At 34.2% G+C, this 26,965-nt stretch overlaps 1 protein-coding gene across 2 annotated transcripts in view; it reads left to right on the top strand.

The window, feature by feature from the left end:
- The first annotated feature begins 10,714 nt into the window (after window positions 1-10,714).
- The window catches only part of GLRA3 (glycine receptor alpha 3), a 200,244-nt gene continuing 183,993 nt past the window's right edge, over window positions 10,715-26,965 (top strand). For both annotated transcript variants that reach the window (XM_047717427.1, XM_047717426.1), the window contains exon 1: window positions 10,715-11,157. In XM_047717427.1, the coding sequence (XP_047573383.1) occupies window positions 11,087-11,157 (71 nt within the window). In that variant the 5' untranslated portion in view covers window positions 10,715-11,086. The remainder of the gene's footprint in view (window positions 11,158-26,965) is intronic.

Here is a 26,965-nt window from a genome sequence, read left to right as displayed (position 1 = left end):
AGAAAGAAAGAAAGGATGAATCCCCAAGTTTTGTAGCAACATGGACGGGACTGGAAGAGATTATGCTGAGTGAAATAAGTCAAGCAGAGAGAGTCAATTATCATATGGTTTCACTTATTTGTGGAGCATAACAAATAGCATGGAGGACAAGGGGAGATGGAGAGGAGAAGGGAGTTGAGGGAAATTGGAAGGGGAGGTGAACCATGAGAGACTATGGACTCTGAAATACGATCTGAGAATTTTGAAGGGGTGGGGGGTGGGAGGTTGGGGGCACCAGGTGGTGGGTATTGTAGAGGGCACGGATTGCATGGAGCACTGGGTGTGGTGCAAAAATAATGAATACTGTTATGCTGAAAACAATAAAAAAATTAAAATATAAAAAAAAAAAAAAAAAAAAAAAAAAAAAAAAAAAAAAAGAATTACTTATTTATTTTAGGGAGAGAGAGAGTACAGGGTGGGGACAGAGGGAGAGGGACAGGGAAAATCTCAAGCAGGTTCTCCACTCAGTGTAGAGCCCTACATAGGGCTCAATCCCTTGACCCTGAAATCAAGACCTGAGAGCAAATCAAGTCCAAGGCTTAACAGATTAAGCCACCCACACACCATTCCCATCCCTCTCTCGCCCCCTCATCCAACAAGTTTCTTAATGCAGTCATTTTAGCTTAAGGTTCAGTCATTAATCAATTCTCTGAAATGATAGCACTTCTTTAAGATAGTTGAAATTTATAGCACACATTATTATGTTCAATGTTAACAGATGTTTAACACATGCCTAAAAAGAATGCTTATGACAAAATTTGGAGATATAACTTTGAATAGACAAAATAGATAAAATTATTGACTATATTTGTGCATATACACACATGTCACGTAATGTATATACAATATAATACCAAATATATATATGGTTTTTTTTCAAAATTCATATCCTGACTTTTTGTAGCTTGATCTAACAGCTATTGAATAGTATATTAAAATTTCTTTTTTTTTGCATTACACATTTTAAAGCTTTATTATTAAATGCATACACATTTAGAAGTTTCATATCTTTCTGGTGAAACTTTTTTATTATATAAAGACTCTTTTTTGTGTAAATATGCAATTCTCTTCAGTTTTGTTTAATATTAGTGTGGCTACACTGGTTTTATTTATTTATTGGTTAACAGTAACCTTATGAACATTCCCTTCCTTTTACTTTCATTTTTTCAGATATCTTTTAGTTCACTTCTGATTCTTAGAAATCGCATATAGCTGTTTGTCTTTCTTTTCATTTTTAAAAATAATCTCTTTTTTCTGTTGTGGAGATTGAGAAGTTTCCTTTGACTTTAGTATGATATTGTTGTATTGACACAAGTTTTCTCATTGACCAAACTCTTCTCAGCCTCCCCTGAACTTTACTCCAACTAGGCCTGACTTTTGGACTTCTGAGTTCACCTCTGCATTGTCCAAATTTAGCAAGAATTCTGCTAATTCCTCTCCATCAGAACCCCACATTCTCAATATCTGATAGCCATTGGTATCTGATCTTGTTCCTCATCCTCCACCATGCCCCAGGTCATCTGGCTAACCTACAGCAAGAATTCTGTTAGGTCAGTTTAGCCAGAATCCCTCTTGGCCACTGTTTCTCTTAGTAACTTTTTTTTTTAAGATTTTATTTATTTATTTGACAGAGGGAGAGAGAGCAAGAGAGCACAAGCAGAGAGAACTGCAGAAGGAGAGGGAGAAGCAGACTCCCTACTGAGCTAGGAACCCGATGTGAAACTCGAATCCAGGACCCTGAGATCCTGACCTGAGCTGAAGTCAGTTGCTTAACCAGCTGAGCTACCTAGGTGCTCTTCTCTTAGTAACTTTTATTGACTGACCTGCACTCTGCTCCTTGGCTATAAATTTCTATTTGCCCAAGCTATATTGGAGTTGAGCCTGGTATCTCTCCACCATTCCAAAATTCCATCTCAGTGGTGATATACCTGTGGTAATAGTCCCCTATCCCCTTGAATAAAATCTTTTTCATGTGTTAATTGTCATTGAATGCTTTTTTCTTTAATGGTACCAATTAAGACCAGTCTAATTGTAGTTTTCAGTCTACTTGTCCACCTGGGACACTTCTCACTTCTAAAAATGTAAAAACTATGTCTTTAATCATTTTGATAAAAATCTCAATTAGTTACCCCCATTTAATTTATTCCTTTTTTGAGGGGAAGAGGAGAAACACAAATCCAATGTTTGCTGGAAATTATGAATCTTTTCTCCATGTCTTTGAAATTCTTCTGAATACCTCTGACTCTGCTGGCTCACATTATGTAATTTTTTAGATCTATCTTCTAGCCCACTAATTCTGTTTCAGCATGTTTAACCTGCTGCTTTAACTATCCAATGATTCTTCATTTCAGCTTTCATAAGTTTTATTCTAGATATTCCCTTGGTTATTTTTCAGATCCATCTGGCCAGGTTATAGTGCTTGTCACATTTTTATTCTTTTCACATAATAAGCACATTTATTTTATATTTTATAGTGTACAGTCTTTGCTCAACATCTATAGTCTTTGCTCTTCTAATTCTTTTTTAACTGCTTTGCTGACTCTAATTCATGGATTCATGGTGGCCTGTTTATTCATCTGTTTTTTGTTTGTTTTTGTTTTTTGTTATTGTTTTGCTTTGTTGTTATTGACCCTATGTTTTTTGGAACTTTATCTGTGGAAATTCCTTCAAACGCAGTCTTAAAATATATTCCTCCAGGGAGTATCTACAGTTGTTTCTGCCACATTTCTAGGACATTACAATCACAACACCAGTTAAATACATATTTGTAACCTGGCATTCATGTGCCCTTAGGTGGTGTTAATTCTGGCTCAAAAACTGTGTTAGTTTGTTTTGGCAAATAAGTCTTCAGTGAGATTTTTTTGTTTCTGTTAAGAGCTAAAGCTGAGACAGACAAGTTTCCTTCTCAGAATCCTTTGGAATGTAGATAGCTTTCCCAGTTGCTTCCTACGGTTATTAATTCTTGGGATTTTTCTTTTAAAAGACATGACTCCAGGACGCTGGAGTGAATCAGATGGTTAAGCGTCTGCCTTTGGCTCAGGTCATGATCTCCAGATTCTGGAATCAAGCCCCACATAGAGGCTCCTGTCAGGCTCCTGGCTCGGTAGGGAGTTTGCTTCCTCCTCTGCCTCTCCCCCTCCTCGTGCTCTCGCGCGTGCTCTCTGTCTCTCTGTCTCTCATTCTCTCAAATGAATGAATAAAATTAAAAAAAAAAAAAACACAAACAAACATGTCTTTTAGGCCTTGTTTGAGCTATAGTTCTTGCCTCCAAGTCAGTTGAGTATATATATATGGTAAAAACTGAAGCTATAGACCAAGAGGGATCAATTGGTTACTGTTGGAATCCTTACAGCTTTAGTCCTCCCTGGGTTTTTTATGTTTTTGTTTGTTTTTGTTTTTGTTTTTGTTTGCTTCCTGCTTTTTCATTGGTTTGGGCGATTTCTGTGTATCTCAGCTAAGCACAAAATGGTTTTTTTGGGATATCTATTCAGTCAAAAATACCAGAAATAAATTGTTAAGGAAACCTTAAATAAATTTGAAAGAAAGTTGGGAGCAATAATTTTTCTATAAAATATAAATAAATTTTCATCATTTTCATAAATTAGAAATTATAGTCAAAATCATAGAATATTTATTAGCTATAAAATTTATAGATTATAGTTCTTTCTATAGAGGTAAATTATTAATTATAGCATATCATTACATATTCTGTTTGATTACTGTTTACACAGGCTAATTGTTATTCAGTTAATATGTAATAACAGGTAAGTTCTTAATATTCCTGACAAAGCTGTAGAGATTAATATATGCATCATTAATTTATTATCCTACAAAGTAATAAAATTGTCATATTTAGCTTTCAGATCACAAGTGGTTAGATATTGCCTAATAATTAAGGTTTAGTAGCAGTTGACATCTTGTGCTTGAACTTTTTGTTAATGAAGTAAATAATATTATTTTAGAAATAAATCAATATGAGTATGTAACATGATTGCAAAACTTTTCAGGTTTTTTTTTTTTTTTCTAGCCTGGAAATTCAACAATATATGTCAGTATTCATCATTTTCAAAAAGATCTTTTATTGAATTTCTTATAAAGTGGTATTGTTAACCATTTTGAAAAATAAGGTATTGATATATACCTCAATCTGTGGTTCACTGCCACAAGCAATTTAATGTGTGATGACATGTATTTGACACTGAGAAAGAGAATCATGCTCATAAGTCACCTCAGATAAAAAATGAAAAGGATACCAGTTAAAGTCGTGGTGTATTGTGTTTTATTTAAGAGCTTTTTTATATTTCAATATGTAAGAGACCTGCGATGGAAAAATCTACACAAGGAGAAAATCTCAGGAGTATAAATATGAAATGTTTTTTTTTTTTTATGAAATAGGGTTTTATTGATTGGTTCATTAACAAGTATATAAAGGTATCTCCTGACACCACAACCATATTTACATATTATTAACCATCCAGAAAATTCAGCAACTATTTTTCACTTTGTGCATTATTTGTCCCAGTATCTATGGATCTCTCTAATACGTCTCAAACTTCTTTTTCACTAATTTCCTTCAGTCGCTCCTTTTTTTTTTTTTTAATACCAATAATGTAAATTGTGATTTTGGAAAAACTGCTTAAAATTTTTGGATCTCAGTTTCTTCATCATTAAAACATGGATCAGATTATGTATACCTTAAGGTCTTGAGAGCAGAAATTAAGAAAATAGGCAAAGTATCCAACAGGTAACTACATAAATGTTGTCACTCAAATCCTATTCACCCACTTTTTTCTGCTTCTCTGTTTTTGAAGATTTTTTTGCTCTCCTCTTACAAAGTTTTTTTCATTATAATTTCCACATAAGTTCTAAAAATGAAATGTGAATTGGTTTCAACGCTTTGTTAAATATCCCCTACTTAATGAAAATTTTCTAATGTTCTCCTGCTTTCCATTTTAAAGTACATCATTTGAATTCCCATAGCATTTCTCCTTGCATCATTCAATACTTACATTCTATGAGATACAATGAATATTCATGTATATCTTACATATTATATAGATTGTGGTTCCTCTGGAACAAGATTTGTTTGTCATTCACATGTATATCTCAGGAAACACCTAAGATGATGCATATTATAAACTCTATTTGTTGATAAATAAATTGGTTGAAGAAATGATTTGGAGGTATATTTTCAAGTTATGCCTACTTAATACCAAATATTCAGGGAAAGAATGAAATATTCAGTAAAATAACTGCTTTAAATAGCTCACTATTTAAAATCATCTAGGGAATTATGGCAAATTACCAATACAATTCTGAGAAAAAGATGACAATCTGAGTGCTAAAATATTAAAAATTACAATATACTATATAATATCAATCTTACTTATAAAGAAGGCACTCTTAGAGTGAACTGAGGGCACACATATAAACATGAAGGTTACGTTTAGATGACAAAGGAATATATTTGGCCTGGAAAGAACACCATGACATAGATATTTTAAATAATTTTGAAGAAAGAATGGGGTTAAAAGAGATTAATGAGAATAGACCTAGAAAAGAGAGAACCAAGAGCAGAGAATGTTTATGCATTCATTCATTCATTCGACAGATATTTCCTGGTCACCTGCAATATACCAGATACTGTATTAGCAAAAAGATGCATATTGCCTCTGCTTTTCGAGAGTATTCAAACACATGCAAACATTAATTATAATTTAATCTATGAAAGACATGAATCCTGATTTGAAGGTAAAAGGAAAATTTTTTGAAAGGAAGATTTATACTATGAATTAATGGCTAGAAAAAGATTAGACATAAGTAATCCAAAAGGAAAAGTGAAGTAGAGAAATCAAGAGATAAGAAACAGCTTATGTTATTGGTGCATAGTCGGGGAAATGGGAGACTAGGAAAAAATGAAGTTGAGGAGCTTTCTGATTTTCCAATAGAAAATCATTCAGAGCCTTGTCATCTGTAAAGAGAACTATAGATTTTAATCTACTGCAATGGAAAAGCATTAAACAGTTTTAGGAATACAAGTGGCATTTTCTGACTTACTAAAACAACAAACAAATGAAACAAACAAAAACCCCTTAATATTCACAAGGGAGGATTAATGAATGGGAATAACAGAGCAAGCAGGAGAAACAATTAGGAGGCTGTTGCTGAGATTCATGTGAGAAATTCTGAATCCTGGACAAGAAAAAGGAGATAAATTATTAGATATTTCCACCACTATTCCTAAAAGAGGCACCTGATCAGCTAACATGTCATGATTATTGTAGTTTGTTTCATATTAGGCAGATCCTTATACAAAAGATAAATTCACTATGTTCACATACTTGGTGACATTATCTACATCTGCAATAAGATTAATTCTCCTCTATCTGATTTGTATTGAATAAGCAACTTTCTGATTGACACCTAAATTAGGACTTTCTTCAATCAAAGATAGTTATCATATGATCTCACTGATATGTGGAATTTAGGAAGCAAGGCAGAGATCATAGGGGAAGAGAGGAAAAAAATGAAATAAGACGAAACCAGAGAGGGAGACAAACCATAAGAGACTCTTAATCATAGGAAACAAACTGGGGGGGGGGGGTTGCTGGAGGGGTGGGGTAACTGTGTGATGGACATTGGTGAGGGTATATGTTGTAATGAGCACTGAGTATTATATAAGACTGATGAATCACAGACTTGTACTTCTGAAACAAATAGTACATCATATGTTGATTAATTTGAACAAAAAGGGAAAATTAGAAAGGTAAATATGTGCTATTTAATTCAGGTAGGAAAATCTTTTCAGAGTGTATACACATATATCAAATCATTATGTTTTATCCTTTAAATATAGTATTATTTTATTGTCAATTTTCTCTAAATAAAGGTAAAAAAAAGACCAAAACAAATTAAGACTTTCAACTTTCCCAGAGTATTAATTAAAAAATATGAATATTCTAATTATTCTAAAAATGACATTACTTTTTGTAACTTTTTTTTAAAGATTTTATTTATTTATTTGACAGAGAGAGAGAGATCACAAGTAGGAAGAGAGGCAGGCAGAGAGAGAGGGGGAAGCAGGCTCCCCACTGAGAAGGGAGCCTGATGAGGGGCTCCATCACAGGACCCCAAGATCATGACCTGAGCCGAAGGCAAAGGCCTAGCCCACTAAGCCACCCAGGTGCCCCTCAATAAACTATTTTTAACCACATACTACCTTGACTTCAATAAATAAGTCTTTTACTAAATTGCAAATCATATTATTTTATGTATAAAACAATATGTTTTAGATCATAGGTATTAATAACAGCATATAAGGAAAGCTTTATCACTGGACTGAAATTGATTTACTTATCTGTAGGTTAGTCAATATGCATATAGTTTGAGACACTAGTAGAAATATTAAAGACAGTGTAGGGGGAGAACACAAAATGCTAGACATTGAGCTAGTGACACCAAATTCAAGTTTGATAGTTTCTTTTTTTTTTAAAGATTTATTTATTTATTTACTTATTTGACAGACAGAGATCTCAAGTAGGCAGAGAGGGGTGGGAAGCAGACTCCCCACTGAGCAGAGAGCCTGATCCAGGGCTCCATCCCAGGACTCTGGGACCATGACCTGAGCTGAAGGCAGAGGCCTAACCCACTGAGCCACCCAGTGGGTTTGATATTTTCAACTTGTTGAATATGAGGGCTTGTAACCATCATCTAACCACTTCAGGTTACAATTACCTTTTTTGTGAAAGGAAAGTATAAAGTCTGATGAAGATTAATATCTCATTCAGTTCTGAAATCTCATATCTTATATAATATAAAATATAATCCATTAGTTCAAGAAATAATAAAGGCAATGAGGAGAAGAGAAGAGATTTGACCAAGTCAGAATCCAGTTTAATTTTATATAAATGGGCTGGTCAGTTAGTCATCAGCCATAGAATGGCCTTTTTCTCAAAAACACTTTCATTCACCTACTCAGCCAATCAGGACTATTATTCTTAAAAGGATAAAATTTATAAGAATAGTTGTCACAAATATGTAGATGCATGATATTCATTTTGATCTTATAGCAATAAAAGCAAACAACATAAAAATTCCTAGACAGGAAGCCCTGGAAAATTAATCATTAAATGTTAAATTAAGAAACAAAGAACTACCACCCATTCTTTGATTAATTTCTGATTTATTTAATCAAAATTAACCTGGTACCCAATGCTTTGTAACAAATTCAAAAATCTAATTCAAAAAATATATATTGCATTTCTAATTTGATTATTAATGCATTCAATGACTATTGAGTATCTACTATATGTTAGGTTCTGTGCTAAATAATGGCCATTATCCTCACTGCCTTGGAAAAGTCAAACAAATAAATGATGAGGATCATAACTTTTCATATATAATTTGAAGGAAATAATAATGGTGCTATGAAAAACCAGTAATATGGGGATTTCGTATTACCATTCTCTTACATGACATTTATACCCCAAAACTGGTTGAGTATATCTATTAATTTGATTAAGCATAATATTTATATGCTTTCATGTTATTAATGAGATGAAATAGCTAAACTTTTCCTGTCATGTAACCTAACTACACAGATTAATGTAAATTCAGACTTTTAAATATTATGCATTAATTTGTTCACTTAAATAAACATCCATTGGTTGTTTCCTTTTCATGAGAGAATGAATCTCAGAAGTAATTTAACTCAATTGCCTTAATAAATATATTTTAAAAATATGTTACATAAAGATATTCTTTTTTTATTTTTTAAAGATTTTATTTATTTATTTGATAGAGAGAGATCACAAGTAAGCGAAGAGGCAGGGAGACAGAGTGAGAGGGAAGCAGGCTCCCTGCTGAGCAGAGAGCCCGATGTGGGGCTCGATCCCAGGACCCTGGGATCATGACCTGAGCCGAAGGCAGCGGCTTAACCCACTGAGCCACCCAGGCACCCCCACATAAAGATATTCTTAAAAGTAGATTACTTTTCCAAAAATACTACCAGTTAGGTAGTAGTGAAGCAAGGCAAGGAATCCAAGCCTTCTTGAAATATAATAAGTTTTGTTTCATTGACTACATTGTGTTTTTAAAAGAATTCTTGCCATTCAGAGAATGACCAACTAAAAAGTATTTGTTCTTAATGAGTTTTCAAAAGGTTCATTGAAAAACTGAGTTGACTAAAACTGTATGAATCTTCCCTGGGTGCAAATATTCATGGGTAGAACCAGTGATAATTCTTATGAGACTTCTGGAAGTTTGTAATTTAAATAAAAAAATTAAGTGCAAAAAAAGACATATACTAATAATACATAAAAATAAATCTAAAAATTCTTTCTTCTTACTTCTTTCTTTGTTATAAAAAATAACAAATTTGTTGTCTACTAATAACAAATAACTATTTGTTATTAGTAGACAAATAACCTTGTCTACTAAGGAATAAAAAGAGATTTTTTCAGTGCCCTCATTTAAGAGGGTGAGAAGGTAATAACTTACACTTTTCCAGTTAAATAAAGAATTACAAGGTGGTCAATATGTCAATTGGTGGTGGAATTTAATTAACAAGAAAATGTTTGTGTGAAAGACTAAGAAGACATTTTTGGCATATAGTTTAGTCATTGAGAAAGTTAAGTGATTAAAGTAGGCTTTCAGAATAAATAGGTAAGGGAGTTTTAGGGAGAAGCTAAAATTCAAGTAGTGAAAATTTTAATCTTGGTTGATAGTAAATAAAAGCTACTATAAAGATCTAATAGCATAGGTTTTAATCTTTTTAAATTTCATTTGGAGATACATGAATAAGCATGCATACAACATACACACACTTTTCATTTCTAGTCTTAAATCCAAATTCCAGTGTACATGGTTGCTGGGAGAGAGGTAGGGAGAAAGGGGAGAGAGATGAATGATAGAAGATGTATTTGTCCTCTTCACTTGAACTTACTGTTAAGATACAGAAAACGTGTAAGAAAAAAAAATGGTGGGTACCATTGTGTCTCTAGTACTCATCTCTTAAGATTTCCCTTCATCCTTTTAGAACCCTTATTAGAACTGAAAGAAACTCAACTTACTCTAGTCAACAATGCTTCCTGGCCAGAAGGAAGCTAGCCAGTTATGAGAATTCTAGAAGCAGCTGATTCTCCTGTTTCATTGATGTTCCTGTACATTTTTTCTGCTCCTCCCTAGCCCTTTCTAAAGGTCTGGGTTTACTGTTGACTCCTGCATTTAAGGTCAAAGACATGGGGTCACATCTGAAGGGACCTTTTGTTCCTAAATTGTGCCTTTTCCCGAAAGGGAACAGTAAAGTGTCTCTCCAGCGCTATTCTGCTACCTAATTCACAAAAGCTGCTGGCTCTCCCAACGCTGAGTCCTGAAGCTTTCTTCCCCCAACTCCCTCCAGTCACAGTTAAGGCTCTGCACCAGTTATTCACCGCTTTTTTTAAAGGGTAAAGTATTAAGCGCCGCCTACGGTCGTGAGTGGCCTGCCACTCTGTCCCGCTGTGCGGTCGTGATTGGCAGACAGAACACTGTCGTCTGGCTCCGCCCCCGCTTCCTTTTGCCGCGCTAGCTGTGACGGTTTTTACTCAAAGGTGGAGAGTGGGATTGGGCGAGTGGCGCTTGGAGCAGGTGCAGAAGCATCCTTGTCCCCGCTGTTGCTGCTATTCTTTCTCCAGTGTCTGAGTCAGGGAAGGACAAGCAATCTTTCTTTGCCGCTAAAGCTTCAGTGAACTGTTGCCCAGAACCTAGGCACTTCAGACATTTCATCTCACCCCTTATTCCGCGTTCACTGTATAAGTCACCTGCACATTTGTACCCCGAAAATTTTTCCTTCTGCTCCATGCTGAGAGCAGGGGTCGAAAGGGAATTTTAAGTGTTTGAAAGAAAAGGTCTTTTACTGACTGCGGGGAGCTGTCTACGGTGCTGAAGCTTCCCAGGCGTTCGTCTGCAACACCACACGGAGTTAGATTGCACATTTTCGTTCTTGGCTTTCTCATCCCCTATGCCTTGGATAAGACTAATTTCAGGATCGTGAAAATCTCTCCGTATCATGGCCCACGTGAGACACTTTCGGACATTAGTTTCGGGATTTTACTTTTGGGAAGCAACACTGTTACTCAGGTGAGTCCTCTTGTATTTACCCGTTGAAGAACTGTTAAAGCTTGTGCACTAGGTTGCAACCACTTGTTATTGGTGAAGTCAGGAATGCAATTAGAAAATGACTTGTTGAAAGTATTCCATAAATTGCATTGTTTTCTATCTAAAACTGTCCAGCAGTCTATCAAGACCTCTAAAAACATGTTACATTGTTCTGTTTTCGCTAATTAGAGCTTTTTAGTAACCGGCCTCATATTATTTGCAGCTGAGATTACCCTAGAAAAATTATTTCTCAAACCTAGCTTTTCTTTCTCAAATTGCTTTTAGAGTTTCTTTTTTCTACGTGAAATAAAAATTCTGAGTGTTTCTTTTTTTCTGAAAGTTACAAAACATTTAGTAATTAGAAATAAATATTTTTAAGTAGGAAAATATCTGGAACATAAGCATATACTGATTAGAGAAATTCTGATCATTGTTGGTATATCCAGAGGTTAAGTTAAATAAATAACACTTAAGGCCTTGTAAGTACCATGTCTAAAGAGCTTAGTTCAGGTAACACATTAGAACAAAATCATAAATAAATCATTAGATGTGTTCTATGTCAAGAACAATCTTTTTGGAAAAAGTGATATTATAAGAAATCTATTGAAGAACAAAATTGTTCTATGACATATAAATTTCTTATCATGTCCAATCATATTTGGTGGGCTTTCCTTTTTTATTAATTTTTTAAAAATAGAGACTAGTCAAAAGATCAGATAATTTAACCCTTATTCTTAATCAAACAATATATATGCAAGGTTATGCTTATATAGACTTTTGAGTCACCAATGTAAATTTTACTATACCATTAAAATTATCCTAAGATTTCCAATTTTATGGCCCACAAGCTTTTCAAAAAGATTGAAATCAAATAATTAGAGTAAGTAAGTTGCTGTACATTAATTTCTATTTTAAATATGTAAATATTGTCTTCTGGGTTGCAATGTCAATTTTTCATCTTTGGACACCTTAGAAAACATAGTGTATGTCATAAAAACTGCCTTACAGGAAGTTATGTTATTTTGATATACCTGTAGGAACAGCAACTAATTGTGAAGGTTATTATAATTTTGAAATTTTTTTTTCCGAAGTACAGGGTTGAACCACTGTAAACTAGGATATTTTCAGTGAAAAATATTTTAATATGACTGTAAACTTTTGTAACTGCAATTGTCACAAATTTTATATATGGTGATTAAAACAAAGAGAGTAGAGCTTTTATATTTACAAAAATTTCACGAAAAGGAGCACAAAATTCATGTTATAAGTGAAATGGATCATTTTACTATAATTATTTTTTAGTATTTTAGATGATGATATGGATTTTTTTTCAAGGAAATCGAAGTAACTTAGTTGACAGATTTAAGAAGTTTAATATCAGTAACTAAACCATTTTGGTCAATAAAATCAAATTTGTATAATGGTAATTCACCATGATATTTGTTATAATATATTCTTAGATATATAATCTTCATCAGTACATCCTTTGATATTTGTCTAGTTTTATTGAAATTCACAAAAATTGTATTTCAAATTGATGATCATAATTATAAGAATTTATCTTCATTAATATTAAATAATTGTGAAAAAATGCTTTCTGTGAATAATCCAAAGATGTAATCCTCTGAAAACCACACACACCCATTACAGAAGTTTGTATGGTATATATATTCTTTATCATCAGGTTTTTCTTCTTCTTTGATAAATTGAACAAAATTTTTCTCTTAGACTGGTCTTAGATGAGAGTAATTCATCTCTCAATTAAGAACTTTAATTATATTTAAAAATATAAATATATTTATTTTCATTGATGGCTCTTAAAATAAAATTTCTTATAGTTAAAAAAAAATGATGCTCCCTCTACTGGAAATATTTTGTAAAATAAATGTCATTATGAAAACTATTCCCTATTCATTAAATCTATTTTTTAATTTATTTATTTATTGAGGAAAAAGGAAACATAAAGTAAAAATAAAGACAAAAAAGTATTTGATATTAATTTATGAATATAGTTTTTTAGTTTAAAAATATTCTTTTAGGGCAATTTGGAGACAAGAACTCAACTGGAAACCTCAAATATTTTTAATTAAATAATTTATTAGTACAAGGTTCTTTTGATAGGTTTTAAAGATTTTTAAAAACCTTAGTGAGATATACACACAGAAAAGTAAAAAATAATAAGTTCCTATCTAAATTTTCACAAAGATAACACACTCATGTGAACAGAAACTAAAAAAGAACTATCATATGATTTGGTAGTCCCAATTCTGGCTATTTATCTAAATGAATTAAAGTCAGGATCCTGATATTAGTAATTCCATGTTTATTTCAGCACTATTTACAATAGCTAAGTTGTGGAAACATCAAATATCCACTGACAGGTGAATGGATAAAAAAATGTGGTATATAAATACAAGGGAATACAATTCAGCGTTTAAAAAGAAGGAAATTCTGTAGTATGCCACAGCATGGATGGGATTTTGAGGACATTATCCTCAGTGAAATAAGCCAGACACATAAAGATAAGTACTCTGTTGGAAAAAATAAAATAAGAAGAATTGTCAATATCACAAACACACTCACCCTCCTACTGCCATACTTTTCCCAGGTACAACTTTGCCCAAAGATAATCACCATCTTGACTTATACAATAATGAATATGTTTTTCTGCTTTTGAACTTTATATAAAATAGTTATTTGTATCTGCTTATCTTTTTGAGCATTAAATTTATGTGATTTGTCCATATTAGTGCATATAGCAATAGTTTGCTTATTCTTGTTGCTGTATAGTATTCCATTACATGAAGATATTACTTTATCCAGTGTCCTATGAAGGATACTTTTAAATATTGGCTACTGTGGCCATGAACATCCTTAAACAGTCTTTTTTGTGAGTATGTATGAATACATGTGAATACATACATTTTGGGGATAGTATGGGTTGGGCTTGAGACTTTCTCTAGGAGAGGAATTTCTGGATCATAGGATGGTCATGAATATGTTTAGTTTTATGAGATATTGCAAATTTTCCAGTAGTTGTATCTATTGATACTTCTCTCAGCAACGTCTGAGGGTTTCCGTTGTTATTACTAGTACAAAGTTTGTTAAGTGAATATTATTATAAACATTTCTAGCATTGTCTTAGACTATTATTGCAGGTCCACAGGTGTTATTTTAAATTTTTTATCTTGGCATAATTTCTAATTTTTAGTAAATGAGTTTTACTAAGGCAAAAAAGGAGAACAAAAATACTTACTTCTATAATACAATTAGGAGTATTCATTACCAGATTATATCAAGTGTTTAAAAAATACATTTTTTGAAGAGGAATTATTTTTTTTAAAAAAGATAATTATTTAAAACATACAAGTGAGAAAATGGTGTAAACAGAAGAAAAAAATCTGAATTTCCTAGTAGTAAACTTTTTAAAAAGTTTCACACTTTGCTCAGATATTGCTGTTTTCTGAAACAATCTTTCTAGGCTTTTGGGTTCTAGTCCTCATACTAATAAAATAAAGAACAAAACACCAGTGTCCAGCCTTCTTTGAAATGCAGATAAGTGGTGATTATAAGGAGCTTGCAGAGCAAATTCTAAAAACAGGAGAACTGCCAAAAATATTTCATTTAAATTGATTATTTTCAAAAAATACAATTTTATGTTTTCATCTTTATGATTTGATACCAACACAGACTTTTTATTTGAATAAATTATGGTACACTCTGTCAAAAATCAAATGTGTGAATTTTTGACTTCATGATAATCACAAATAAAATGCTTTCTTGGTTTACTTTGAAGCCTAAGAAAAACATTTTGACATAGAATTTTTTGTTTTTGCTTTTGGTATGTTTTGGAGCATGGGAAAAAATCCTTTTTAATGTTGGCTTTATTTTCTTATGTAAGATACTAAAGAAAAATGTACTTCAAAGAGTAAACTTTTACCACAAAGATTTCTTATATGCAGGTACAGTAATAAGATTCTATATAATTTTTTAAAATTATGCTACACATAATATATGCTCCTTACCTTTATGTCTATAAATAATCATGCATTTCCCAAGTATAGAAGGATCATGGCCCAGTTCTCTGGTTAGTGCCTCAGGCAATTTGCCCTTCAGATTCAGAAAACAGCTTGCAAAATATTTCCTATGCTACATATGTTTTCCTCCCTTAACTATAGTCATGTACTGAGGCAAGTCAATTAACAAATATGTATTTAATGTGTAATGTTAAACAATTCAACCAGATTACCAAATTCTGTGCACAAATTTTTGTACTAGGTACAATCTGGCTGATTGGGAGCTACCACCTTTCCCATCATGGAACTTAAAGCACAAAAGGGAAGAAAATACAAAGGACCAAATAACAAAAGAAAAACACAAACAGCAATGTTTTAGAAAGGTGAGGTAGGGGAGCTATGTAGAAGGCTTTGTACTTGTGCTGTATCTTGTTAAGATACTTGTTCACTGGGCAGAAGTGAGACACCAAGGAAATGATAGTGGGTATATAGTATGCTTTAAGGAGTGGTGATAGTCAAATTCAGTGAAGAAATTCTGATTTATGGTTTACATTCATTGTCTACTAGCAACAACTACTAAGCTGGCTACAATAAAAAACCTGCAGAAATATAGAGAAATAGCAGCTTCCTTTCACAATAGAATATGAATAAAACTTAGAAGCAAATAATTTACTTATAACTGTATAGTTGTCATAGGAATGGTTTTTAAACTTGGCTCAAAATAACTCAATAAAATTGCTAATAACAATTAGTAATAAAAAATAATTAGTAATAGTAAGAACTATATAAAGAAACAATAATGGCTTAACTACAAGAAAAGGATATCTCTTTGTTTTAGAATTTGAAAACCATGTTTGAAATCTTCATCACAATATGATCTGCTTAAAGAAAGAAAACCAAATAGAGGATTTCGATTGTTGGAAAAAGAGAAAACACTGAATATGGTTTAGGATATTTGAGTTTGAGATGCTAGCTGTAGATCTTGGTATCCTGCCATCAGCTGGGGATGCAGAATTGATGCCTGGACAATAAATTTAACAGTCAAAATGTTATGAAGATGATAATATTGTTTGCAAAGAGGAAAGAATAAATATGTATATGCAATAGGGAAAAACATTATAAAGTAGGGCACAGAGAAGTACACAGAGACTGCTGAGTTAAGCCAGAGGTGAAAACTGATTATAAGTGACAAAGTCACACATTTTTCATAGTTTTATACAGTTGATCCTAGAGACCTGCTCATATCAACAGTATATATCTTTCTAAAACTTTTCTATAGAACCTTCCAATGCTCTAATTTCAACTAATCTCATAATTTTACAATCACAGATGATACATTATGCCCACTTAGGTTTCTCAGGAGATTTTTAGGGAAGCATTTTGAGAAAGCACATCTTTTACTTTTCCTTACTTCATGAATGATACATAATAGATCCTCCATTCTCTCAACAAACATGTCTCTTACTCTTCTGCATATGATTATCTTCATAGTGGTTAACAGTATTTATTGAAAATAAATTCATCTGTAGGTAGATGTCTATATGGAAATGTGGATTGTTTGTCTTTCCACTAGGAGAATGGTATTGTTGTAGCTTTGTTTTGCTTGGGAAAGTGGGTCAGGAGAAGAGACATATGAATCATCTTCAGAGAACTGGTTCTGGAGTGAAGGCAGGAGTTCCAACACAGGATCAACTGTTTGCAACAAACAGAGGCATGTGAATAGGACGAGCTATTCAGCTGCAGAAGACAAAGCTATTCTAACTGCAGGCAAACACATTTTAAGGCATTTTTTAAAAGATTATTTATTTATTTGACAGAAAGAGAGAGAGAGATCACAAGTAGGCAGAGAGGCAGGCAGAGAGAGAGGGGGAAGCAGACTCCCCGCTAAACAGAAAGCTGGATGCAGGGCTTGATCCCAGGACCCTGAAACCAGGACCTAAGCAGAAGGCAGAGGCTTAAACCACTGAGCCACCCAGGCGCCTCATATTTTAAGGCATTTTAAGGAAACTAAGTTTGAAATTCTCAGACGTCAGAAAAGTAAACAATAGTTTAAAAAAAAGGCCTCATTATAGTGCATTTCTGAAACTCTTTCATAATCTCCATACTAGAAATACTTTTAGGAGGAAGTATTACCAGTACCTCTAGGACAACTTGATCCACAAAAGCAGTAACTTCAGTGGTACAAGTAAGAAGAGCATAAAATGTAAAGGTTATTAATATCCTCTGGAAACAATTTATTGAATGGAATAACTTTCAAGGCAAGTGATGAAGAATTCTCTATGAGTGCATCAAACATTTGCCATAACCAATTCGAAATTATTGCTAAATGGGGCGCCTGAGTAGCTTGGTCAGTTAAATGGTTGCCTATGGTTCATGTCATGGTCCCAGGGTCCTGGGATTGAGTCCCACATGGGGATCCATGTTCATCAGAGAGCCTACTTCTCCCTCTCCACCACCTGTGCTCTCTCACTCATTCTCTCTCTCTCTCAAATAAAGGAAATCTTTTTTTAAAAATTGCCGCTAAACACAGGTATTTCTGCTACACAACCATTACCACTGTAGGATGATTGGACTTACATTAAAGGTAACTGGTTCATCCAGTATCTTAACTAAATTTGAAAATCTCTCAAAAATATCTCTAACAGGGATGCCTGGGTGGATCAGTTGGTTAAGCAGCTGCCTTTGGCTCAGGTCATGATCCCACTGTCCTGGGATTGAGTCCCGCATCAGACTTCTTGCTTGGCAAGGAGCCTGCTTCTCCCTCTGCCTCTGCCTGCCACTCTCCCTGCCTGTGTGCTCTCTCTCTCTCTGACAAATAAATAAATTTTTTAAAAAATCTCTAACAGGGGGGCGCCTGGGTGGCTCAGTGGGTTAAAGCCTCTGCCTTCAGCTCGGGTCGTGGTCCCAGGGTCCCAGGGTCCTGGGATCGAGCCCCGCATTGGCTCTCTGCTCGGCGGGGAGCCTGCTTCCTTCTCTCTCTCTCTGCCTCCCTCTCTGCCTATCTCTGTCTGTCAAATAAATAAATAAAATCTTTAAAAAAAAATCTCTAACAGGTAGTCATCCTATAAACTTTAAAATTTCTAACAATAGGGATGCCTTTACTCCCAGAAGAAAAATATTTATCAAATGATTTTAATAGAATTTTATTGATTAGTTTTACTAAAAATGTCATTCTATTTTCTCCTGGTCAAAGTAAACATTTTCCCCCTATACATGCCACCAAAAATATTTGTCTCTGTATTTTCCACTTGTGTTTTATACTTTTTTCTCCACTGACAATGACCCTATTGCTCATGGAACATGTGTTTTATTTGGGCATGGTTTGAATTGATAACCTTTTCTGTGCAGTTAATCCATGAATAAAGCTTGGATTCTCCAATTTCAGAGTGACTGTGGCATTCTACCTGAATTTCTCTATAACTTTGTAAAAATTTACAGAGCAATGGTTCCTTTCCAGGCAATGTGTGAAGTGCTGGGGAAACAGAACTTCAGCTTTTAACAATGTACCACTAAAGAGGGCATGTGTATGTTTTCGATTTTCATACAAGTCTTCTCTCCCCTCTTAATTGTAAGTCTTTTGATGATAGGATTGTTTCTGATGTTTATTTTACCTGTATAATACTTAATTCAATGTCGTACATGCTTGAAGTTGATGCTCAGTAAGCAGCAAGTAAGCACTGAGGTAATATCTACCTGTCACATCTGTCTACCTACCCGTGACCTTAGATTTGAATTCTGCTGAATTCTGTGTTATTACTTGGAGCAAAAGGGGAGTCTGTGTTCAAGATCTCACAAAATATATGAGATCAAGCTAATCTCAGTTATTACTCTAGCAGCATTTAGTGAAAAAGTAATATATCTGCTTCTCATTATCACCATGAGAAACTAAAATTTGTATTGTATAATGCATTATTTCTCAACTTTTCTTTTTCCATTTTTGCCTTCTAAGGAAACTTTTAAAGATATTTTTAGACTTTTTTTCTAATTGTCTTCATGGAAATGTAATACCACAGTATGCTATATATTTGCTCATGTACAGCATGTGTGATATGTGGTATATGGGGTATGTGTGTACCATAATTTTATAGATATATAAAATTATATGTAGTGGCTTTACACTTGAAAGAATATGATGTTTTACCCCCAGTATAAAACTTCCACCCACTCCACTCACCCCTACTGAGAATGCATCGTGTAATGGTTGCTACTTTTTCATGATGCTGCTTAGACTAGAGTTGTGCAGTTCTACTATTTTGGATCATGACCTAAAAATAAAGCAATAGAGGAAATATTTACTTGTTTGGACCTTATTAGGGCTTTGCAACTTTGTAAAATGAACACATAGTTAATGTCATTTCTCTGCTGACACACTGTAACATAAGTTAATCCTTAAGTCATTAGAGTACTTTAGCAATATCTTTTTCCACAAATACATATGGATCCCCAAAACCACTAGGATTTCAGCAATAAATTTCAAATCACTACTGCTCCTACTAACACCATGGTTAGATAGCTTTCATAATTTCATACAACTCTTATAAAAATAATCTTGGAACCCCTGCCCTGCAGCAATGCTCACTTTGTTTCCTATGATTAAGAGTCTCTTATGGTTCATCTCCCTTGGAGTATGGGGTAACTGGACAATGGACATTAAGGAGCGCATGTCATGTAATTAACCCTGGGTATTATATAAGACCGATGAATCACTGAAAAAATATATATAATGAGCCCCACTTTTAAGAAAAGCAAAAAAAAAAAATACATCTGTAAGCTAAAAAACTCCTTAAAAATAGTGGTTCATATCATAAAATGATTCTTCATATTATACAATGATTCAACTTGAGTTCCCTTGGATAGTGGATATCTTAGTTCATTTAAAATTATTTTGTGTATCAAGGTAGGGGGATGGGCAAAATGGGTGAAGAGGAGTGGGAGATACAGGTTTCCAGTTATGGGATGAAAAAGTCCCAGGGATAAAAGGTAGAGCAGAGGAAAAGGTAGAGCAGAGGGGATACAGTCTATAGTACTATAAAGCATTACGGGGTGATAAATAATAATGACGCTTGTGGTGAACATAGCATAACATATGTCAAATCACTATGTTTTACACCTGAAACTAATGTAACATTGTGTATGGTCTATACTTCAATTAAAAATAAATAAGGGCACCTAGGTGGCTGTGTTAAAATTTTTTTTAAAAATCAAGCATTTTTTAAAAAAGATATTATTTATTTATTTGACAGACAGAGATCACAAGTAGGCAGAGAGGCAGGCAGAGAGAGAGAGGGGGAAGCAGACTCCCTGCTGAGCAGAGAGCCCGATGTGGGGCTTGATCTCAGGATCCTGAGATCATGACCTGAGCCAAAGGCAGAGGCTTAACCCACTGAGCCACCCAGGTGCCCTGAATCAAGCTTTTTTTTTTAAGTTTTTTTTCCAACCCCCCCCCCCCAAAAAAAAGATAATCAACCATTAGGGATATAATATACAACATGATGACTATAGCTAATACTGTTGTATGAAATAGATGGGAACATTTTAGGAGAGTTAATCTAGACATTATTATCATTTAAAGTTTACTTTTCTATGATTTAGACTCTGTTGACTTTCTTTTGTTATTGATGTTAGATAAATGAAAAAGTTCTCATTTCTTGCTAAAGTTAAATTTCTAGTTGTTCCTAAAACAGGATATCAACTGTTAATACCTATATTAGCTCTGGATATTCTCCAGTACAGGAGTTAGGGATATGTATAAAAAGCTGAGAATGTATTACTATTAAAAATAAATACTAATTGTCAGAAAGCTGTAGTAACAAGTAAAATGCTACTAAAAGAAAAGAAAGTAAGTTGTTCTTAATGGTTCGTGAGTGTGAGCAAATCATCAGAAAACAGTTTGTCCTATTGTTATTGTTGTTGGCATCATTTTTGTTGTTTGGGGGTTCAGACTGTCCATACAATACTTTAAGGTGGGGACCTGGGAGAAGATAAGTGAAATGAACCTCAACAAAATGACCACTCAAAGGCCCTCCATCAAATGACTGGGAAGAAAATGTGAGTTCCATCTGTTTGGCTAATTCCTCCTCAACTCACTTCACCTCCTCGAAGACTCCATCTCTGATCTTCTCCAGGTCTAGATGAAGCTACCTCCTCTGTGCTCCCAAGCACTTAGTGCTTTCGTTGCACAGATGTTGATGGCCTGGTGGTGGTGGTAATCACCAGAATACCACCTCTAGTTTGAGCTGTGAAGTCCTTCAGGGCAGGACAGTAATGGATATCTAGTTCTAGCTCTAGGTCTTGAAAAAGTGTCTAGCACAATGAAAGTGCTCACTCATTTCTGGAATGAGGCATGGTTTTTATTTCTAAAAATGGATTGACAATTCCAAAAAAGTAACTCTTTCTTGGCACAACTAAAAATAATATGTTGACTTTCTTTGCTTCTAGCACTCAGGAGAAAATTCAGTGAGCGATGTGATGCTTTGTTTTTTCTTTATTCCTAAATTTATTTTTCTGTGGTAATATATTTACCCACTCACTTCTTATCTCTCTTTTACAGAAAAAGTCTTAGGAAAAAAATCATCTATATTTTTTCATTTTCTCAACTACTCATTTAAAGCCTCAGTTATTCCTATTTGGGATCTGTCCCTATTTCTACTAAATAAAGAAGTACTGAATGTTCATGTTGTAATAGCTTCTTTTTTAAACGTTGGAGAAATGGAAATAACACTTCATATAATAATGGTTGTATATAATGGTTAATAATAGTTATTAAAATAACTATTTAATGTATATAGAAATGTTCATGTATATGTATATATATACATACAAAATACATATATTTTATATCAATATATAACTTTTTAAACAAATTTTTAAAAAGATTTTATTTATTTATTTGACAGAGAGAGAGAGAGCACAAGTAGGCAGAGTGGCAGGCAGAGGGAGAGGGAGAAGCAGGCACTCCGCTGGGCAGGGAGCCCAATGCAGATCTCCATCCCAGGACCCTGAGACCATGACCTGAGCCCAAGGCAGACGCTTAACCGACTGAGCCACCCAGTGCTCCAATATGTAACTTTCAGTTATTTACGTTTTATAATATCTCTGCACTGGAAAGAGAAAACATAATTAAATGAACATCCTATATAGTAATCAAGTGAACAATGCATGTTCTCAAGGTTATGTGTTTACATTTCCGTTATTATATCTATCACTGTTCTGGTATCAAACTGACAATATTCCAGTTCTCTAGATAAATTGAGACCACTGGTAACAAAAAATCATTGTTTCTGCTTTTTAATCTGTTTACTCACATTCTTTTAATATTTTAGGTCCAAGGGACTCTATAAAGGGTGGTTCAACAATGATTCCTTTTTTGCAGGCATTTGTAGAAAAGGTCGTCTTGAACAACTACCCAAAGAGTAACAATTTTAAATAGTGAGAAAACATCTTTTTTTTGGGGGGGGGGGAGAATGGAAAGGAGTAGAAATTCTTTATGAAAATGAAAGGAATTTAAATGGATCCTAAGAAGTTGACAGAATTTGAACAGGCAGAAAAGTGTGATCATTTGAGACAGGAAAAGTAATTGTTAGCAAAGGCAACAGGCCAACTTCCATGTGAAATGGAGGATATTGCAAACTTCATAGTGATAATTCGACCAGGGAAACCCAAAGTTTTCTTTTCTAATAAATCTATGCTAAAGTAGTTTTAGGACTAATTTTTTAGGGAAAAATCTATATGACTATTGTAGGAACATCAGCAAATGTTTATCCAAATAATGTTTCTCTATTTTTAAACAAAATTTTTCACTGTCATCATTTGATTGAGGGAACAAAATATTTGAGTGAGGTATTTTATATCTGCTTGTTCTGTTGACGTCAGTATACTCTACTTTTGTTGATTTATATTATTTAAATGTGTTTATTTTGTGTATCAGAAGTCTAAAGACTGACATTTAATTACTAGCAGGTTAAATAAAAATCCAATAAACAAAAATCCAGAAAAGAAGAGATTTATGACTTCACAGTTCTATAAACAAATGGTTGCATTCCTGACAAGGGAAAGAAGAGTGGCATATGTCATCAAATCTTGACCTTCAATACTTAAAAACAATCTATCTCTACACATTTATTTCTATCAAAAAATTATAAAACATTCTAATTTGCATTATATAATATTTTCCACCTGTTCTTACATTATTCCTTTTTAGGAAGAGACTTATCCTTATTAAAATACTGACCCAACTTTGTACAGTATATCCCACCTCATGGTAAGAATAAATGAATCTCCTGTGTCCTAAACTAGTTTCTTATTTTATTTATTGGGAAGAACACAGATAGGAAAGCATTATGTGGATAAAATTATTAGTTTTCTGCCATCTACTTTATGTTGTTTCTTTGTAACAGCCTTAAACCACTTTAAAAGATTGTGAAATCCTTTTTTTTTTTTTTCTCCTTTTAAATCCCTAAAATTATTGTATCTCTTTCTTCTGGTGAATCTTAGATGAAAACCATCAAAGACGCTGACTCTGCTGCAGACCTTAGCTGGTTCCTCCTGAGACTGTAGTAGAGAATTAGGTTTTATGTGTAGCCTAAATATGTCCTTCTAAATAATAACATGTGGACTTAAACTTTTGCTCTACTTCAAAAAGCCAAAGTGTGTACCATTTTCTGTGTGTATGTGCATAGTTATCATATATATCAATAAACAGCAAAGATTACATTGGAAAAGTCTAATTGATATGAAAAAACAATGCAAATTCCTAGAGTAAATAAAAATTCAAACGCAAAAAATAGTAAAAAGAAGATAAGATGTATACCTCTATAGGAAATACCTACTCTATCTGCATTCTATCTTCTCTGTGCACGCATTTGTGCACACATGTGAAAACAAGAAGAAAGTTGGAGAAAGAGGACTCAGGGTCAGGTCACAGTCCTGTCTTTGAAGGGCTGAGTGACCTTTCTATGGACTAAATGCTTTTAATATTCTACTTTAAAAATGTAATGTGTAGAGTTGTATCCATCTACACAGTACAAATTTTTTAAACTAACATAGTCAGAAAAGTGATAGTTTCTCCTGAAACAGAAAATATGTACCAAGCATTACAGCTATAATTTCTCACTTCATTTAATATTAGTGGCCTATTTTTCCCCCTAGAATCCACTGTAGTGGTAGATGTGGGAGGTGTTGAGTGGCAGGAAAATCAACAAGGGATGAACAGATCCGTCCTTTATTGCTATTGTTAGTTCAGACTAGCCTCACATTTGTGAGTGACAGAAGTACACAGTGATACTGGCTTAAGAGAGATTTTATTTTTCCTTCCAAAATAAAAAAAAAAAAAAAGAAAGAAAAGAAAAAGAAAAAGAACAACTACGGAAGTGAGCAAGCCAGGTCTAGAATGGGAGTTTACCTTGTTGTTTTGTCACCCCTAAAATGAGGTTTCTTCCTTGACATTCAAACTAGATATTCTGATCCAGTCATCATTGTTATTTTCCAGTTATCAGAAAAGAGAAAGAGGCTTCTGTTTAAAGACACTTCCGCGAAGTTACAGATTCCCCAGTTTCCCTGGCAGGTGTGTGTGTCCTGTGTTCTGGCTACTAAGTTGTAAATAGAAGTGGCAAGTTTAACTTCTGTGAAGGACCATTTGAGGGAGATCCAGAAGCTCCAGATTACATTTTGCATTCTGCCTATGGAACCCATTCTTTAACTGAAGCCAATGGGAACTACTCTAAGTAGGAAAGGAGCACAATCAGATTGTGTTTCAGAAATATCACTAATGGAGTAAGGTGGAGAACTCAGAAGAAAGGATGTTGATGATGGAGAGGGGCAAAACTAGCATCAAGGAAATAGTTCCTAGTCAATGCAATAAAACATCCTAAAAATGGAGAGAAAAGAGCAGATATAAGAAGTGACAAAAAGAAAAAGAAAGGAAAAAAAGTGTCTACTAATCGGGAGTGAGGAAAAAGAAGTGTCTAGGATAATTCTCATCATCATAGGTGAACAATACTGCCATGACACAAATAGAACATAAGAAAAGAGGAACAGCCATGTAGAAAAGTATCCTAATATAAGTTCCAGATAGGTATAGTGAATATGATACCTCTAAGATATCCAGCTAATGAAACACTGCAGCACAGTGCAGGGAGTGTAGGACCTGGGCATAGATCAGCTTGGATGATTAACATTCTGGAACAGGGCTTAGGATAGGTGAACACACACCGATGTTTCATCCCTTTGGAGTAAGCAGACAAGCCTGGTGACTGTCATCCAGCTTCTACTGCCCCATATCCCATCTTACAGACTTCAGGCTGAGCTGTGAACAGCACAGCACACCTCTAATCATGGGAACATGCAGATGTGGAAAAGTGCTTCCCTGCCTAGGGCATCACTACTCAAAATGTGGTCCTTTAACCAGCACGATGAATTCTACCATAGACTTACTGAATCTGAATCTACATTTTATTATACCCACCAGATGATTCATAAGTACATTTAGGTTTGAAAAGCACTATTTTAAGAACATCATCTAAGGGATGGGCAGAAGGAGAAGTACTGGAAAAAAAAAAAGGCAGGTAAGAGAAAAGGAGAATTAACAGTGAGCACGTCACAGAACCTAATGGAAGAGTTTTAGAAAGGAAAGAATGATCAATAACATCAAATGTCATAAAGACAAAAAGAAATATGGAAGGTTACTGGTAGCCTTTTCAAGTGAATTTTGAGTACTAATATATGTGTACAAATATGATCGCATAACATTGATTGATGACCTAAAGAAAAAGATAAATACAGAATATATTTTTCTAAGAGGCTACTGGAAGGAGAAGTCAGAGTGGACACAGTTGAGATACGCACATGTTGATTTGTTCCTTTTTGTTATTTAAATGGCAGGAGATTTAAGCTTGTTTATGTTTGGAAGGAAAGAGTTAGGAATTACTTTAGAAAGAGACAGGAGGAGTACAAAACAGAAGGGGCAGTCACTGAGAAAATGAAAAGGAAGCGCCATAGTTGAGGACAGCTTTTGAACCAGAGGAGTACCAGGTCTCTCTCTGTGACTAGATAGAAGGTTAAAATAGATGCAGCATACAGCAAGCTGTCGATATGGGAATTGCGATTTCATAATTCAGCAGCTGAATGCTCAATTATCACTTTGAAGTAGGAGGCAAGGTCATCCAGTGAGATAAAGATAAACAATGAAGTGAACAAGTTTAGGCTGACTTCCCAGTTACCAAAGAGAATAGAGCCGAGTCTCCATTCCTTCTGGTACCCTGGCACGGTTGTGTTCTGGTTGTGTCAGAGCATACCACCCAGCCCTTCGCAGCAGATGCCCTAGGGGGAGGAAGTCTAGAGACATGGTCATTATTCAGACAGCATGGATTGATGTGGCAAAGCCAGAGTAGAACCTACCTCACCTAATTCAAATTAACTGCTTATTTTTCCAAGTGAGCTCTGCAGTTGAGACTATACTAAAGTAGAAAAAGAAATGATCACATCACTCCTGAAATGCAACTCATTCAGAGTCATAGGAAGATTTATTTGTTGATATTTTCATCAAAAAATACAAGAATGAAACCCATTTTCAAAACTGTAGTCTTTGTTCTCATACTTCTACACATGAACACCAGGTCTGGCAACGTTGGCATACATTTTGTGCTCACAACTCTGAACTGTTTCTTTTATATTTCCAACGTGGCTAGCTATTTTCCTATAAAGCGTTGTCTCTCGGGATTGTCTTATGCTTGATTAAAGAAAACATATGCTCTTACTGCCACAGGAAATAACTTCTA

Source organism: Lutra lutra, chromosome 2, assembly GCF_902655055.1.
Source record: "Lutra lutra chromosome 2, mLutLut1.2, whole genome shotgun sequence".
Taxonomy (NCBI): domain Eukaryota; kingdom Metazoa; phylum Chordata; class Mammalia; order Carnivora; family Mustelidae; genus Lutra; species Lutra lutra.
Note: the sequence above shows the minus strand (reverse complement) of the source record. Positions and strands in the feature narration are given on the sequence as shown.